Source organism: Orbicella franksi, chromosome 12 (genome assembly GCF_964199315.1).
Source record: "Orbicella franksi chromosome 12, jaOrbFran1.1, whole genome shotgun sequence".
Classification (NCBI taxonomy): Eukaryota; Metazoa; Cnidaria; class Anthozoa; order Scleractinia; family Merulinidae; genus Orbicella; species Orbicella franksi.
Window position 1 is genome coordinate 2,890,136 of NC_138156.1, and position 16,756 is coordinate 2,906,891.

At 37.6% G+C, this 16,756-nt stretch overlaps 1 protein-coding gene and 1 non-coding gene across 5 annotated transcripts; one reads left to right on the forward strand and one right to left on the reverse strand.

Moving 5' to 3' along the window:
• The first annotated feature begins 29 nt into the window (after nucleotides 1-29).
• Nucleotides 30-14,800, forward strand: LOC145463786 (sphingomyelin phosphodiesterase 4-like). 4 transcript variants are annotated; one of them, XM_081447578.1, is made up of 18 exons: nucleotides 30-171; nucleotides 483-566; nucleotides 2,566-2,775; nucleotides 3,238-3,340; nucleotides 5,172-5,233; nucleotides 5,633-5,784; nucleotides 6,501-6,657; nucleotides 7,096-7,167; nucleotides 7,418-7,551; nucleotides 7,959-8,049; nucleotides 8,696-8,808; nucleotides 9,446-9,569; nucleotides 10,146-10,185; nucleotides 10,853-11,007; nucleotides 11,547-11,771; nucleotides 11,841-12,008; nucleotides 12,533-12,661; nucleotides 12,880-14,799. In XM_081447578.1, exons 1-18 carry the CDS (start codon nucleotides 151-153, stop codon nucleotides 13,210-13,212), a joined length of 2,373 nt encoding a protein of 790 aa, XP_081303704.1. In that variant the 5' UTR covers nucleotides 30-150; the 3' UTR covers nucleotides 13,213-14,799. The 4 variants fall into 4 exon arrangements, with proteins under 4 accessions (XP_081303704.1, XP_081303703.1, XP_081303705.1 ...); XM_081447577.1 differs by having other exon boundaries at nucleotides 30-566; nucleotides 12,880-14,800; XM_081447579.1 differs by lacking the exon at nucleotides 30-171 and having other exon boundaries at nucleotides 516-566; nucleotides 2,084-2,775; nucleotides 12,880-14,796.
• Nucleotides 14,376-14,457, reverse strand: Trnas-aga (transfer RNA serine (anticodon AGA)). The gene has a single exon. It is a non-coding gene; the product is annotated as a tRNA-Ser (tRNA).
• Nucleotides 14,801-16,756: the final 1,956 nt, after the last annotated feature.

Sequence of the window (16,756 nt, forward strand, 5' to 3'; positions counted from 1 at the left end):
CGAGGAGGGGCGAAAGTCACATGACCAGGTTTCCGGGGATCCTATTTTGGGTATCTATTTCAGATCTTTACTATTTGGTCCCTTCTCCGCAACTGCTTCCAGTTGGAGCACTACTCAGACTGCTCAGTATTTTCCTGTAAACCGTATATCATGAATGTCGACTTATTTACGGTAAGAATTGGCCTGCTAATGGATAAAATATGCTTACTACCTAAAAAGACCTTCCTATATATTTCTTTCGCGTGAAACTTAGAAGTTTTATCATCACAGTTTCACATGCGCTGCAACCGTGTTTTTTCGTGACCCAGCTGTAAACTTCTAATACTAGGTCTTTTAAAGACTTTAAGCTTACATGTAGTGAGAACCTCCAAATCCTGATCAACAATATTCAAAATGAGTTATTCCAGCTGTATGTTTAAGTCGTGGGTAGGTTTTCTATGGAGGTCACAGAAAATATATTCTCTTCATCTTTCATCAACCAGAGTAAATCTAGAGAGGCTTTGCAGAAGCCGTTGTATCAGAGATGTGAAGAGATTGAAAAGTTGATAGAAGGCTCTTCCACACAGGTACTCAAATCAACCTTCAGTCGTTTTATTTCAGCAAATATTCTATACTAATCAGTTTGTGTTAAATAAATGTGCATATTTAATCCATTGACTCCTGGAGCTTTTTGCCAAAAACGCATTTTTTGGACATTTTGGAGATTTTCAGCCTGGATATGGGCTAAGTTAGCTCCAAACTACTCAAAGAGGCATTTGCAACATGACAGCATGCCTTTCTTTCCACTAGCATTGCGTTATATGGCATTTTTGTTTCTGGATGAGAAAGTGACCAACATCTTTAGGCTTTCTGTTTTATTTATTTATTTATTTCATTTTTCTCCTTTTCTTATCTTTTTGCTGCAGTTATTGACCCTCTGGTGGGCTTGCTTCCAGTTAGAAAATTTGCGAGAAAGCGTCATCGAGACAGGCAATTTTTACCATGCAGTATTTAAGTGTAGTCATGGGAACTTTTGCTGCCAAATTTTTATTCAAATTTCTGAAAATTTAATGCATATTTCAGGCTCCATTGAGCTGATCACTCTGATGTGGGTATCATTGGAAAGATCTTTCCCTCCTGCAGAACTTGAGTATAGATGATATCAATTTTGGTCGAAGGTGACATGATAATGGCAGAAGTTGAACAAAGGCCAATGTTCGTCACTGCCGGTTACGGGCGGCACGGGAGTCTTTGGGTTAAATTAGACTGGGAGAATTAAGGAATGGATCACTGTGGAATGTAGAAAGGAAAACTATTTATCTCCCAACTAGTGTGGTTTTCAATGGGCAATAGACCATGTTCGATACATCAATATTCTAACATGGCTCCAAGGCTTTCAGGACAATCGTCTATATTTGGTGTTGTTTACTATGTATCCAAGTCTCTTTTGGGAATTGAGAGACAAAACACACTTAAAAAATTTACAGTTTTGACCCAAAAGCCTCAGAACCATGTTAAAATATTGTTACATTGAATGTGGCCAATTCCCTCTATGAGATGCGCCTGCAGGGAATCATGGTAGTTCTATTCATGGTCGTCGTATTCATCATCTTGGACTGGATATTTATTTTGATGAATACAACTACCATGATTCCCTGTTAATGCATCTCATAGAGGGAATTGGCAGTTTGGTGTCCATAAACCAAAACCGAAACCAAAGTTTTTTTTATTGTACCTTATTCTGAATATCCCCCTTGGGATAAATAAAGTATGTATATGTACACATGTATGAGCAAAGTAATCACTCTGACCAATTGCAATAGGTTAATAGTAAGTTGCTGTATAGTTACCTTCTAATTTTTCTAGTGCAAGTTCAACTCTGCCATCAAATGATTGTTAATTAAGAAATACATTGTACAAAACATGTATCATCTTTCTATTGAGTTATAGAAACACAAGTGGAAGTTTGGAAGAATGAAAAATGCTGTTGGAACACGAGCCAACAGATGAGTGTTTCCACAGCTTTTTCGAGTTCTCCCAATCTTCCCTGAGTGTTTCTATAACTTGATAGAAACATGAGGAACATGTTTTCTATTTCTTTTAGAAAATTCCATGGCAGGGCATAGTTAAAAGTGGGGACTGGTTATTAAGCCCAGCAAACATCAGAGGAGCAAACAAAGAGGCAAGATTTTTGTTGGAAGGTCCATGACTGTGCACAATCTTTTGTTCTGCGCTCATACCCTATGCATGAATTACGTAACCAACCTGTTTCTGTTGGTTAGTTCCTCAGTATGTAGTAAACAACTATTGCATTTGGTGCACTGTCAGGGCCAAAAAAGTAAATAAAAACATGTAACAAAGAACTTTGTCAGGTTCATTTCCATAACCATTCCCCTCTATAAACTATGGACAAAGAAAGGAAAACAACTTGTCCAATTTGATCATCAAAATGTAAATTCTCTTTGCTCGCGCCATCATTATGTCAACAGTTCGTTGTAGTTCTGTATTGCTACCAAGTAATGATTTTAAACCAATCAGTGTGTATAATTTCTTTGAACTAATTTATAATGTTATGTTGTGTTGCAGAATCTGCATGGATTCTTTCCGCAGCTCCTCAATAACATTTTTGGCTATTCCGGCTCAACAGATTGGGGTCTTAAAACCCTATCACGAGACAGTAGAGAGTTTGACTTAGTACGTCGGTTTCTATCTCCGTGTGGCACAGTTTTCAAATTGATTGACATGCTGCAAGCTGATGATTTACACCGATATGAATTCTTTATTAGTTGCCTTCCAGTGAGTTTGATTTATCTTTGCTTTTTGCAGTTTACAGAATTTCAGTAGTAATAGACTGTTATAAAATAATTATTGTTCTCTTTCAGTTTGATCAGGTAAATAAATAACATTTCCATTAGTTTATAGTTTGCAGTCAAAGTTCTTGTAAGTAACAATTTAAACAGGGTTGCACAATGGAAGTTGCAACTAGATGTCTACATGAGCAGTCACCAGGAGAGCTTTGACTGTATTATATAGAGTGGTCAAGGGGTTTGAGAGTGGTGCATGGTTACATGTCCCACTCCTTGAGATTTTGTGGTATAGTTACTTTTTGCATGGCTTTAAAGCATTAAAACCTAGGAACTTAAAAAAAAATGGCTGGAAGCTGGCCTTAAATTATAAATGTACCTAAGAGAACAAATTTGATGGTACATAATGCTGTCATAGGTAATGGTATTAATTACTTCTATATTCTGCTTACAGTTCCCAACACAGAACTCATTATCAGAAGGCATGATTCCAGTGTTTTATCATGATAAAATACCAGCCAGAACCCCTGGTGAGGCCAGAAATGCAGTGTTACTTAGTATCCTTATGTGAATTAAATGCCTCATGTGCATTATCTTGCCATGTGATCTTGACATAATTTATTGATCCAAATTATCCTCGAAGGTTAAATTCACACTTGAAAGTTTCAATCATTTGGAAGCAGAGGCTGCCAGATTTGCAATAAACTTCACTTACTGTATCTTGCAAAATTGAAACTAAATGAAACAAAATGATGGGTACAACTGAAGAATTAAAGATTTCAAGTACCATACATGAAGCAGCTAGAATTTTCTGTGTCATAACTGACCATTACACGTATGTGACTTGAAAACCTGAAAATTGTTTAATGAACCACTGAGTCTGCATGCACAAATACAACTTTCAAACAACAATTCAATCCTTGCTATTTGCTTGAGCGTGTAGTTTAATACTGCATTGAGAAAAGATTGGAAATCCTTATTTGAATGAAATTTACTTACATTTACTTATACTGAAACAATATTATGTGATAGTTGATGCAGCGTTGTGCCTCATCAACTATCACCCCATACAGTGTAGTAATCTTGAGCTCATAAATAAATCTAATTATTGTTAATGAGAGTTCATTTTAAAATGTATTTATTTTTGACTTACAAAATACTCTATTCTTTTTTATGTTATCACCCAGAAAAACCATAAGTACTGATAAAAAGTGGCCGAGTTATTTAGAAAAAACATATTTTCAAATAAAGTTAATAAAACCAGGAAGGTGTCATAATCACTTAAATGGACAAAACCATGCCTGGGGAAATTTTTGTGGCAAGCGCTCATCTTGGAGCTTGTATTTCATGTTATTTGGTATTGTTTATATCGCCCATTTGTTCTTTTGCCTTTGGCTACTTTGCCCATTTTAGTTTCTTTCTCTTCAATGCAACAGCAAGATAGAAAACGTGTTGCAACACAATGCTTTTCCAGGAAAATCCTGAACCATTGTCATTGATGCAAGGAAGTCCTGTTGTTCCATTGGTTTGCAGTTTCATTTGGCAAGATAACCTCCTGGTGTGGCGTGAGTTGTTTACGAACCTTTACAAGCTAAAATCTCTCTTTTGATTTTGGGAGGATTACATTCACTTTGAGTTAATTTATAGGTATGCAGATTTGACAGATTTTCGTGAAATTTCGCCTGAACATTCTAGGGATAATGGCAAACGAAATTGTGTCGGGAAATTTGGATATTTAACAACTGTTTTCTCGTGCATCTATCTATGCAACATGTCTGGCATATTTATAGTTACTCAAACTTTAGATGGGAATATCTGACAACCAATCAGAATATTGAAAAAGCCCAACACACTTTTGTTGATTGATACCTTGTGAATAAGACTGCAACCATTAATTTTTGCTCGTGTGGCGGCATCCCATAGCCTATAAATTCAATAGAAGAACCCTCAGTCATTTCACCCCTTACCCACCCTTGACACTTCTTAAAAGAAAAACTCACTTAAATTGTATTTTTATCATAAACTACATTTATTAAGCTTTCTTTTCATAAATATAGTTTGTTGGGGTTTTATTGAAACTGCCGGCATACAAATTTTTTTTCCCGAAGGACACCTGTAAAGGTGGGATGTAACCTTAACACTGTGGCCTTGAGCCCAGGTTATCAGCTCTTCCTACCTCCTCCAGGGAAGAAGAGACACTTAAAAAGGACTTTGGCTTGTATCATACTCTGTGAGAGAGGCAAACCAAATAAATCCATGTTCTGGCGACATAGTCCACTGAGATCATTAGTAGTATTATAACAGCATCTGTGTCAAGACTAGAAAGTACAGTGTGCATGACTTTCTTTAACAGTCATAGCATTTATACTGTTCCTTGACTTTTTAAAGATGCCTTTGAGTACTACATGTTTCATTTTGCATACTATATTGTACATCAGGAAACCAACAGGGTAAGATATGTCCATGGATTGATTGAACATTTGCTCCATCTTATCAAACCATCAATGCCGGGTTGTTCAAAGCCTGATGAAGGTAATCCAGGATTAAGCTAGTATAAGAGATAATTTTGATTTTAGTTTTCCAACTTTTCAATAGGGTTTTCTGTTTATATAGTTTGTCATTCAGTTTTGACTGCCACGCCATGTTGCACCGCGCCGCACCACACCGCACTGCAATGTGCCATGTCATGCCATGCCGTGCCATTTGTTTCATTTTTTTTTTTCATTCATTCATTTGCTTACTCATTTATTGAATGATGTAATATTTTTTAATTTATTTATTTTGCCTAAAAAGTGTCTAAAAACAAGCCGCACGCTAAGAGGCTTTGTTGTGAATTGTTATAACTGTAGGAATCAAGCCTGACTGCACCTCAGGACTTTCTCTACTTGTTTGTGGTGGAGGACTACCTTAACTTCTTTTTGCCATCTGATGGATCACCTATCCTGCCAAGTAACTTGAAGGCTAAGCCTTCCACTGGATCAATACGGAAACTTTCTTCCTGGTAAGTTATGGATATGAGAAATGTTAGTAATGTCTTCTCATTAAGGTGGACTGCAGCTATTTATTGGAGTGCAAGCTCTGCTCTATGAATAATTATTGAATTTTCATCATGTAAGCATTGCCTTATTTCTACTATTTTGGTCTTTGAAAAATGCATCTTCAAATTTTGCATAGCTCTTAAGGAATCAAGAGATGCTGTACAAATGATTTGAGAAAACACTTTCTCTTTAGGAAAATACAAATACACTGTACTGTCATGAGATGCAAACGTTAGTCTCTACCCCAAAAAGTAGCTGCTGTGCCACACCATGATTACTTCTTTAGTTAGTGTTCTTTATGAAAATTTGGTCACCCTTGAACTGAGATAACAACAGGCCTTGTAGACAGTCAACTGGTTAACCCTTCATCAGTTAAGATTCTTAACTGTGCTTCCAATTCTTCTTTTGTTTCCCAATTCAATCTCTATATACATTTTAACAGATATTTTGAATGCCCTTCAGGATGACATTGTCAAATAAACTTTCAAATTTATTATATTTTTTGGAAAATTTTTGATTTTCTTTACTCTTGCTGTCTTACCACAAAATTATTCTTTCATACAGCTGTAGTTTGAAATGGCAGAAATAAGGAGCCAAGGGGGGACAAGCCCATCAGAAACTTGTATTTCAGTAACATGCAAGTCTTTTCAACCGTGCCACTTTTGTTGTTGTTGTGCAGGCATGAGGCCAGTTCCTATACAAGGACTCAGTATTTTCAAAATCAGTTTAAAGGTCTGATTAAACCTTCATCAGGAAGAGTTAGTCCACCCACCACACATCATGGAGTGCTTGATCACACCTCGCAGGAAATATGGAGATCTGAGATATTTGTTCAAGTGAGTGATGTTTGTATATAATAGCTTGCTTTAGGGTTGTAAATACATGACATCGTGCTAACTGGTGAAGGTGGCCTCTTGATGAACTCAATGGCCCACAACTTTGAGCACTTAATCTAATTTCTGTAGCCTTGAAAGAGAATTACAAGCTGTTCCCCAATCTTTCATTAGGCTCCTTAACAATAATATCTGTTACCATTTATACACCTTGGTAGATAGGGTTATAGGGAGAGTATCAAGTGTCTTGACTAAAACACAGCATAGTGACCCTGATTAGTGTTTTTACCAGCACCTAAAACCTAAAACCTTTACCTAAAACATGTTTGCTAGCCAGAGGCACTAGTATTCTTTGATTTGGTGAGGGTTTTGTTTGATTTTGTTTATATTTAATCATTGAACATAACTATTGTTGAACAAATTTCTTTTTCTGACTTGTAGGTTTTAATAGAATTTTGGCTAAATCAGAACACAGTGGGATCTTTTTCAAGCAATGTCCTTTCTCATGGACAGGTACCTGACTACAAGTTTATAATGTTTACATGTCTAGTAGAGTAGGCCAATAGCCCACTTGCTATGGTATTTAACTTTGTTTTAAAAACATGAAGCAGTGCAGAGTATTGCTATTCCCTCTAAATTGAATGCTAGTCCATCACAAGTTGTATTCTAGTAGTTACATGTAATTTCATAAATTGCAAGATCAGTAATATTGTTGGCATAATGCCAGGATTTATGAGATTTTCTCTTCTTGTTGTAAATTCAGGAGTATTTCATGCCATCTTTAGACCATGTGCGTGTGGTCAGGTTGTTAGTCAAGCATATTCATTCCTTTGTGTACATCAAGACACCTGACCTGAATCAGCTTCCTATTCTACATTCATCTGATGAACTCAGAAGGTACTACATTTGACTTTTCATCCTAGAGTCATTCATAGATCTTGGTTCTATGCAAGTCTCATTAAAGCAAGTGTCCCAAAAGCTGTTTTCAAAAGCTGTTGACATACAAATGAGGCAAAAGGGTCAATTCTACTCTGTATTGACCCTTTTGCCTCGTTTGTATGCCTTTTTCAACAAAACAATATTCCACAATAACAGTTATTTGGGCTGCTCTGTAAAAAGGTTCCCAATTCTGTTCATCAGTATGTCCCTATGATGTCAACACTTTGTTACATGAGTTGCATGAAAAGTTTTTCCAACGACAGCTCTTAGTCAAGTTCTCTGTATACAGTTGATTACATGCAGTAGGTTTTTCCTTGTAGGTTTACTTGATTCTTTTGAATATTTGTTGAATGTTTATCTTGCAGGGAAATCATACCTCAGTTTCTCCAAAAGAAGCTCTATTATTTTCTGCAACATTGCTTTTCCCACTGGCCTCTGGATTCTTCCTTTAGATATGTAAGTATTTTCCCATTCATTTTTGAAGTAGTCTTCTTTTGTGAAAATTATATCATTCATTTCACTTTAGAGATATGAAAGTTGTTTGGCAGTGGCAGATGGAGCTAACATGAAATTGACCCAGGAAATAGAAAGAGCAGCAATGAAGCAGTGAAAATTAAATGTTTGGCCCTCTACTTGAAAAAGTCGAGGAGGTAACTGGTGAGATCATGGTGTCGTGTTCTTGGACAAGATACTTAACTTTCACAGTACCTCTCTCCACCCAGGTCTATTATGGATTCTGATAGATTGTTAATAGGGTAGCGTGACAGAATACTGGGACTAACCTGCAATGGACTAGCTTCCCATCCAGTGGGGAGTAGAAATACTAGCCACTACATGTTACTTTTAATTCGTGCCAAGAACTATGAGCCAGTTGCACTTCAGAGGCCTTAATTTGCTTGATGAGCTTTTTAAATTTCAGAACTTTCCTTTTTTAGCATTTCTCTCATTGATAGAATTTGATTACTGTTTGTCAACATTTTTGTCGTGAGTTAATCATAGCATTCCTTCTTGAATCTGATAAATATGAGGAAATGCAAAGTGATGAATTCATGGTCACTGTGTGAGATGAAAGAAACTAAAGGTTTCTTGTGAACCTTTACAGGTGTTGGAAACCTGGCTAAGTTATATTCAGCCATGGAGATATTCAAAGCACCATCATGATGGCTCTACAGCTAGTGGGAGTGAGGAGTCCAGAGAAACTGCCAGCCCACAATGGTGAATAGTGTTTACTTAACTAATAATAATGCCATTTGTGATATACATGACTTAGCTTCTTCAAGTTTACACATGTGAACTGGTTTCAAAGTTAAAGGAGACCTGATATTAACTCAAGTGGTATGTAAACTTTGTCAAGAATACTAGAAAACAGAGACCTCCTAGGACTAAAGCTAACAATCATGAAGTTAAGTTAGTGCTCTATTTGTTACCTCTCAGTCCTCTGTTGTATTTTCTTGCTGTGATCAAAGTGTTCAGTTCTACCTTTGCTGGACCTGTACCCATGAGGACAGTTTCAGAGTAATCATTACTATATGAAACATGGTGTGATCACAATCTCTGTTAGAAGTTGCTGCAATCAAGTTGTAGGGCTTTGATCTGTCCTGTATCATTTGAGAAGTTTACAGTTAAAACTGTAACCCTTTGGAACAAACAGCTTTACTCGAGGTGTGTGCTTCAGTCTTTAAGTGAGTAAAGGTGCCATGGAACCTCTGAAGCCCTCATCTTCACAAGTTTATCTACCTTATTTAAGAGGACACAAAAATTTGTCATTCAGTTATTGTGCTAGTGGTTGTTAATATGCCTGAAGTGGTTGTGTATTTGTCTGAGGGTTAATTGTGTTTATTCTCTTTGTTAGGAAATCTTTTATTTTTGACAACCTCCTGTTCTACTCAGCCTTGTTGTTTGAGTTTGTGTCCCGTGCCTGTCGCTTCAATCTTAGCTCAGTTAAAGATGCTCATCTACTCTTTAGAGTCATTAAGGTATTGAGGTTTAGTTGAAAATATTAGTTATATTTAATGTTATTTGTTTAAAAGTTCACAGTAAAGTTTTTACGGCAGATGGTTTCTTGTTGGTACATTGTACATGTTACATTTAGTAAGCGAACAGTCCTGTTAAAACCAACCTTGACAGTTAGAATTATTAGTGTTATCAAACTTCAAGCTAATTTTCAATTTTGATTTCACAAATATCAATTACGAACTATTTTGACCTCCAGACAACTTACAATGAAACCTAATATGTGTCCCATGGCACAATGAGGACTGATGATGATGACGATGATAACAACCTATAATGTATTGTTGATAGTCCTTTTGTAGTATCCAGCATAATGTTGTATATATTTAAGGGGAGGAAATAGAGCAAGTGTCCCAATAATTCTTTCTCCCCTACCCACCTTTCAATTATTGTTGTCAGGAAAGTAAAATGCACAGGGCAAAGTGCAATTAACAGTACAAACTGAACAGAGGAAAGGAGTGGGTGTTCCAGTGACTTATGAAACCAATGTTATTAAGTGTTCTGCAATGTATGGCATTAAAAAAGTTATTGTTTTTTAGGTATTTGCTCAGTCACATTTGGTGGACATGATTGAAGAAGGTTTGTATCATAATTATTATGTATTGTAGACAAGGAATGTTGATTGTTGGAGCTGCATTCAATCATGTTGATATAAAGTGTTGCCCTAAGGTTTTGTCAATACTTGATTTTTAGTGACTAAAAACCATTGCCCTTTGCTAAAAGACCAGAGTAATAATAATACAATCAATCTTACCCTTGGGCAAGAGTGTGGCAAGACAGTTGTGCATTTGTATCTTTAGGTAATCCTATGAATGCAAGTGCAATGATTTTAGGGATTCACACTACAAGGGATATTCAAACATTCTTGCAAAACTGCACAAGCCTTTAAGGGAGTGCAATTTGACAAAATTTTCAAATAGCACTTGTAGTGTAAATCCTTAATTGCTCGAGCTGTCATACAAGTACTCGTTTATTATACAGCTGGGACAGTTACGAACATGCACACTTGACAATAATTTGCACTCCAGTGCAAATTAGAAATTAACAATAAATTTGCCTGCTCTCAGCACTACTCCCAGCTGAATGAAGTAATGTTCTGAGTCATGTAAATTATAAATACTTTAACCTCTCCACTTCAAATACTGCCTATTTTTTTGAACCTTGAGACTATTAATCTTAACTTCACCAGGTGTAAGCACAGCATTACTGTCCTTTTTTGATTGCATTCTTTTTGTTAATTTACCAGGAGAAAATGCATTTTTAGCTCCGTCTGGAAATCGCTGGAGTGCCACCCAAACTAGCTTAACTGCATCAAGCTCAGCCATCAAGGCACATATTACAGAGCTGGAAGGACCTTCATACTCATTCAAATCAGTGTTCCAACAGCCAGGAGCCACAAAGGTCAGGTTTTAAGTCATTAAGACCTTACCTTCTTACTTCTCTGTTTCTTTAGATAAAAAACTAAAACAGAGGAGCCTTTGCTCAAGAGGTAAAGATCTGATCCCCTCCAGACCTGTATTAAACCTTAAATTAGTAACAAGGGGTGCTTTAGCCTTGTCTCATGCATGAACAATTTTATGATGCAAGGAACAAGGACAGGGGACTCTTTGTGTGTGTGTCTATCTCATTTGCAAATTTATTTTGCTTGTTCCCCCAATCAGAGATCAAAAAGATATAAAATGTTGAGTAAGAAAATTCTCTCTCTGACTCAAAGATCCCCCATTATTTTTAAACAAGAAAAGACCGTCATGCCTTTTGTTGATCTCACCTGGATGTGCCACAACTGTGAGACAGAATTCAACAATCATTAATCATTTTGATATGGAAATACAGGTCAATAAAAGAAAGCTAAGATCCTCTTAAGATGTCTCCACTTCTTGAAAAGCATCTCTATCAAAACACCCATGGTGTTGATAACAGTCTTATTCATGTTTTTACAGATGGTTGAACTTCACTCCAGAGTGTTATCTGCCCTTAATGAAGCAAATAGCAATAGCCAAGCAGCTCAGGAACTTGAAGAGAACACTGGGGGCATTGTTGGTTTGCTTACAAACATCTTCAACAGTGGTAGTACGCAAGAGAATGAATTTGATAGAAAATCTGAAGAGGGGAAACTTGTGTCTAACTTAAAGCAGACTTCTGAGTTACTGACACGCATCGTAAGGGTCAGTATGCTTTGCAAATAAGAATTATATTCCTGGATTGGTGTAATGACAGTCGTGTTTCCTTTTTAGACTGCAGATTCCATTGATGCTAGCATATTGAACAATTCCATACAATGGGAGACCACTTCAGCGGTATCTGGAAGAAGACACCCTACTTTACCAGGTTCCCAAACTTCCCTGCCAGACCATGTTGAGACTGAGAGAGGACTGGTGCCAACTTCTCTGGGGCGATATCAAGTATGTGGGATTAACATTGTGTAGATATTTATTTTTTTTATGATGTGATATTTGACAAATAAAGAAGCCCAAGCCGTGTATTACACTGTGATAAAACACGACAAGCATTTGAGAACACAAGAGAATTGTAGAAAACACAAGCCGCAGGCGAGTGTTTTCTACATTTCTTGAATGTTCTCAAGTGTCGGGAGTGTTTGATCAAAGTGTAATACACAGCTGAGGCTTCTTTATTTGCTTTATGATATAGATTTTCCACGTGCAAAACAATAAAACACACTTTTTCTATGTTTTATACTCTGATAAAACATGGGTTTTTGACCAATCAGAGTGCTTGCAGAGTCCTATCTATATTATAACGTGATATAAAATAATGAAGAAATAATGTGAAACTGGGGTTCATTTTAAGAAACAGGCAAGACTGGCATCATACTCGGTGATCTATCAATGGTCGTCAATAACGTTTTTCTGCAAGTCAAAAACTAAACCTGTAGACATGATATCAATCTCATTGCTTTTTTTTTCAGATGATGAATGGTCTTCGCAAGTTTGAAGTGAAATATAGTGGTGATCCAGAACTACAACCCATTTGCAGCTTTGAAAATCCAGCATTAGTACGACTGTTCTTCAAGCTCTCCACTCATCTTAATGAAAAGGTTGTTGAAGTCTTTAACTTTAAAACCTCAAATTCTCTACATTCCTTGTGATCATATGCAGAAATTATCATTGACAGCAGTCACAATGACAATTTTGTGATGAATATTTTGATATGATTAGTATACCTATACCCATTCTGTTGGTCTTTTGCTTCTATTTTTGAGACTATTGGTATCTGGTTGAGTATAACATACTAAAACTGTTTCTCCGCTTCCAGTTTGGCAAAAGACTGGATAACATGTACACAAATTCAAGACTCTTCAGAAGTGTTGCCTGCCTGATGTCACCAGGTTTAAAGTCTGCCTCTTCCCCCACCCCTGTAAGACAGTCTTCAACAACCCCAGTCCAGTCCTCCCAGCACCTGCAGATTAGTCTTCGGTTTTTAGCTTCTTACAGAACCTTGATATACTTGTTTATATTTTGGCTCTTTTGCCAAGTGATATCCATGAACTCTGTCCTACTTATTTTGCTGTGGATTTTGGTGCTGGGCACAATGGTGGTGTTGCACTTGACTCCTCATCATGAGAAAAGCTTAATTAACAGTAGATAATAAATGTAAATACCAGTGGTGGATCTGGGGGAGATGATGCAGGGGGGGATGCTCATCACCCTCCACCTCCCCCTCCCCCTCCCCCTCTTCTTACATTTAAACCAAGAAAAGTCATATACACCACAAACCCATCAGCATCAACCCTTTCAGCACATCTGGATGTACCCCTGCACTCAGAACACATTGGCAAAGATGCTTTGACAGCTCTGGAGTGATGTTCAGGAAGCCTGTGGTTTTTGTTATCGTCATGATTTCTTGAACTTTGTACTTTGAATGGTTAATATTTATTCTACTGTTGTAAAGAACCCTTTGAATACCTGTCCGAACACTCTTTAAACTATTTGTAAATGCTAAAATAGAGTAAATATATAGACTGGCAAAAGCTCAAGTCGGCCGTAGGCTAACTGGCCAATCCCCCTATGATGTGCCATACTAGTCCATTGCAGGTTATCAAGTATTTTGTCAGGTTTTTCTATCAGATCACCAATACTTGTTATACTCCTAAGTGGAAAAAAGTGCTGTCTAATTTCAAATATACCGTTTCTTTCTAGGTTTTCCGCTAGCGCCAGTTTCATGTTTGCCCTAAACTTGTTTGGAACTGAATAACTTCTCTGACACCTTGCATGCGTGACAAGTAGTAATGACGTTGCGTCACGCAAGATATGCTGCCAAAGTGAACTGCAAAGTTGATGTTCATTAACGCATCTTGCCGATTGATTTGGGTTTAAGAAATTCCTTTTATTTTCTAATTAAGTGAAACGAGCGCTTGTTCCAGTAGTTACGAGTCGCTACTTGTTTAAAACAAATCGCTCACCGATACTCGCTCGCGGTAATTCGGCACATCTCAGAGGAAGTCGAACCGATGGCTTTTCGTAGTTTAATGCCAAAAGCGTATTCTAGCAAGGCCCAGTTTCGATTTTAAGGCTGAAACTGAATTATGGTGGGGAAAAAAGCATTCGACTCTGATATCTGGATCCCAACAGTTCCAAGTGGTATTCAGTAGTATTGTGACCTGTCACTCTAAATTTTACTGTCGGAAAATGCTCTTTTTCAAGCAAGGAGTAATTATTTCAAGCAAATGCCACGTATTCTAGAGAGCGCTCCCCCAACAGTCGGTAAAATGGATAACGGAGAGAATTTTTAAGGGGGAAAAAAAGCGTCATCGTAGTCGGCAGGATTCGAACCTACGCGGGGAGACCCCAATGGATTTCTAGTCCATCGCCTTAACCACTCGGCCACCACTACAGAACCAAATATTGAGGAGGAAAGTTGGGGATTTAAACTGTTTTCAACGCTACTTGAAGTCTTTCCTTGTATTCAAACTAAGAATGCGTGCAAACTTGTTATTTCCTTTGACTATGCAGAAATGTTAGTATATTTGTATCATTTCTGCAATGCATTTGACCCCCTAGGCATGGCATGCAAAGCTCGTACCCAGGCCCTCTGTTTACTTGGCTTCCTTCCATTCCTTTCAAACCCTAGCAGAAAATTACTTACCATTCATCCGCGCAACAAAAACTAACTCTTTACGTGATCTCAATTGATCATAACAGAAACCATAATTCCTGCCTCGCCAAAACCTCAGACAGAAAAAAAAACAAATGGAAAACTAAAATTTAAGCGAGAGCTAAATCGCTCTAGTTTTCTCTTAGTTTATTTCGGGTGGCCAAGTACCATCCTCTGTTACAAGTTTTATAGAGGTGAGTAGTAAAGAGAAAGGCCAAGATAAAGTTTAATCTTGATAAAATGTGTTCCTAGATGTTGCTTACATAAATACCGATCTTTTTCAATTTGACCTGATATTTTTACTTCTAATATACCTCAAACTCCAGTTCCTCCACTTTTTAATAAACCTAGAGGAGGTTGGTATTTGGTTGGCTTTGTGCGCAAACCCCAGCAGAAAATTGAAACAATGCCTCATGGAGGAAAATGTAAGGTCTTCTATTTTATTTCTCGAGCTGACACCCAGAGAAAAACTATCTGTAGCGTTTTATAGCTATTTGACTAGGGGAGGGAGAATACAGGAGTGATAGGGTTAATTTAATTTTTGCTACCTTGTTATGATCTGCGCAAAAAGCCAAAATTTCCGACCCGTATGTACCCGAATACAGATACACTGTAAGCACAAGCCGCGTATAACGAAACTTTCGGAGCTGAGGTATTCAAGAACACCTGTTGTATCCTATTTATTAAAAACTGGATCATTGGATAATGCAATTCGCGAGTTTTCATTGGCTTCGCCATCATAGGTTATGAGCCATTATATCATGCTCTTCTAATTAGGTAAGCGTACGCGTGATTTTTTGGGGCGCTTTTTATTTTTATTTGAGTCTAATATATATAATTTGGATGCGTTTTTAATAAAACAGTTATTCCACTGGCGCATACTGGATATGAGATGGTTATAGCCAACTCCGACGGCGCAACGCGCCTCGTTAGCTATCTACCATCTCATATCCAACGAGCGCTCGAGGAATAATTGTTAAAGAATCCGGCTCACAATTGCATATTACTAGAATACTCAAGGATAGTTTTGCTTTGGCGTATTGTCAATACATGTAGATCAAATATGGCAACTTTGATTGTACAGGAATAGCCTGGCTAAATATTTGACACGTTCATCGGCAGAAGCAATTACGTGCATTTGTGTAACTCGATATTTTTTTATAATATTATTTGGAGATGTGTCTCAACTTTATCTGTTTTAAAGACGTCTTATATTCGAACTGTAAGCATTTATGCATCACTGGCGCGGATCTAGGATTAATGGTGACTGATTTCGAAACAACGAGTGCGTTCTAGAGTGGTCCAGGGCAGGAGCCCATGGTCCAGGGCCATGCTTTCTTATGAACCGGAAATGTTCTGAATTTGTTATCCCTGAAGTCTCCTTAAGGGGTTATCCGAGTCATTTTGAAACATCTGACCAATTTCTGTAAAACGGTGGAATTCGGTATCAGATCCGCGCCTGTACGAAGACAAAATACAGATTAACAAACTCTGGACAAGTAAATATCCTTCCTTTATAAAGCAAACAGACTTTATAAAGCAAGTCAAGGTGGTGAGGGTAAAGCGGTTGTCCTTGGGGGGAATTTGTTCTCCCAGCGTATACAGCAAAGCACAAAAATATAACTATTTCCTTGTTCAAGGTACAGGTCATTTCAATTTCGTTGGCGCTCAATTTTTTCGCAACAAGTGAACACGAGATTGTGGTCATATAAATACTAGTCTGTCCACAGACCCTTGAGTTCGTCGTACTGATAGCCTATAAACAAGTTCTCGAGTCGAGGATGGGGCGAAGAGAAAGTGGGAAGAAAAAGGACAGAAGAGACAGGAGCAGAGAGAGAGGAGAGACGCCTTAACCCCCACCCCGTTCTCCGCTCGGCCACTTCCCCCTTTTTGGCCCTTCGAATTCCAGCCGGAGCTTGTTGACAGGCTATCGTCGTGATCGCAAGCTTAGCAAAATATTAACCCGGCGCGTGGGATATGAATGAGCCAAAACGCAAGGGGGTTGGGCAAGATGATAAATAGCTCATAGCAAAAAATA

What these genes read in the sequence shown, in the direction of transcription:
- LOC145463786 (XM_081447577.1), top strand. Translation starts at nt 438, where the DNA reads ATGGAGGTCACAGAAAATATATTCTCTTCATCTTTCATCAACCAGAGT. An exon ending in TACATCAGGAAACCAACAGG is followed by an intron (nt 5,234 to 5,632) that starts GTAAGATATGTC and finishes TTATAACTGTAG; the next exon opens with GAATCAAGCCTGACTGCACC. An exon ending in ATGTCCTTTCTCATGGACAG is followed by an intron (nt 7,168 to 7,417) that starts GTACCTGACTAC and finishes TTGTAAATTCAG; the next exon opens with GAGTATTTCATGCCATCTTT.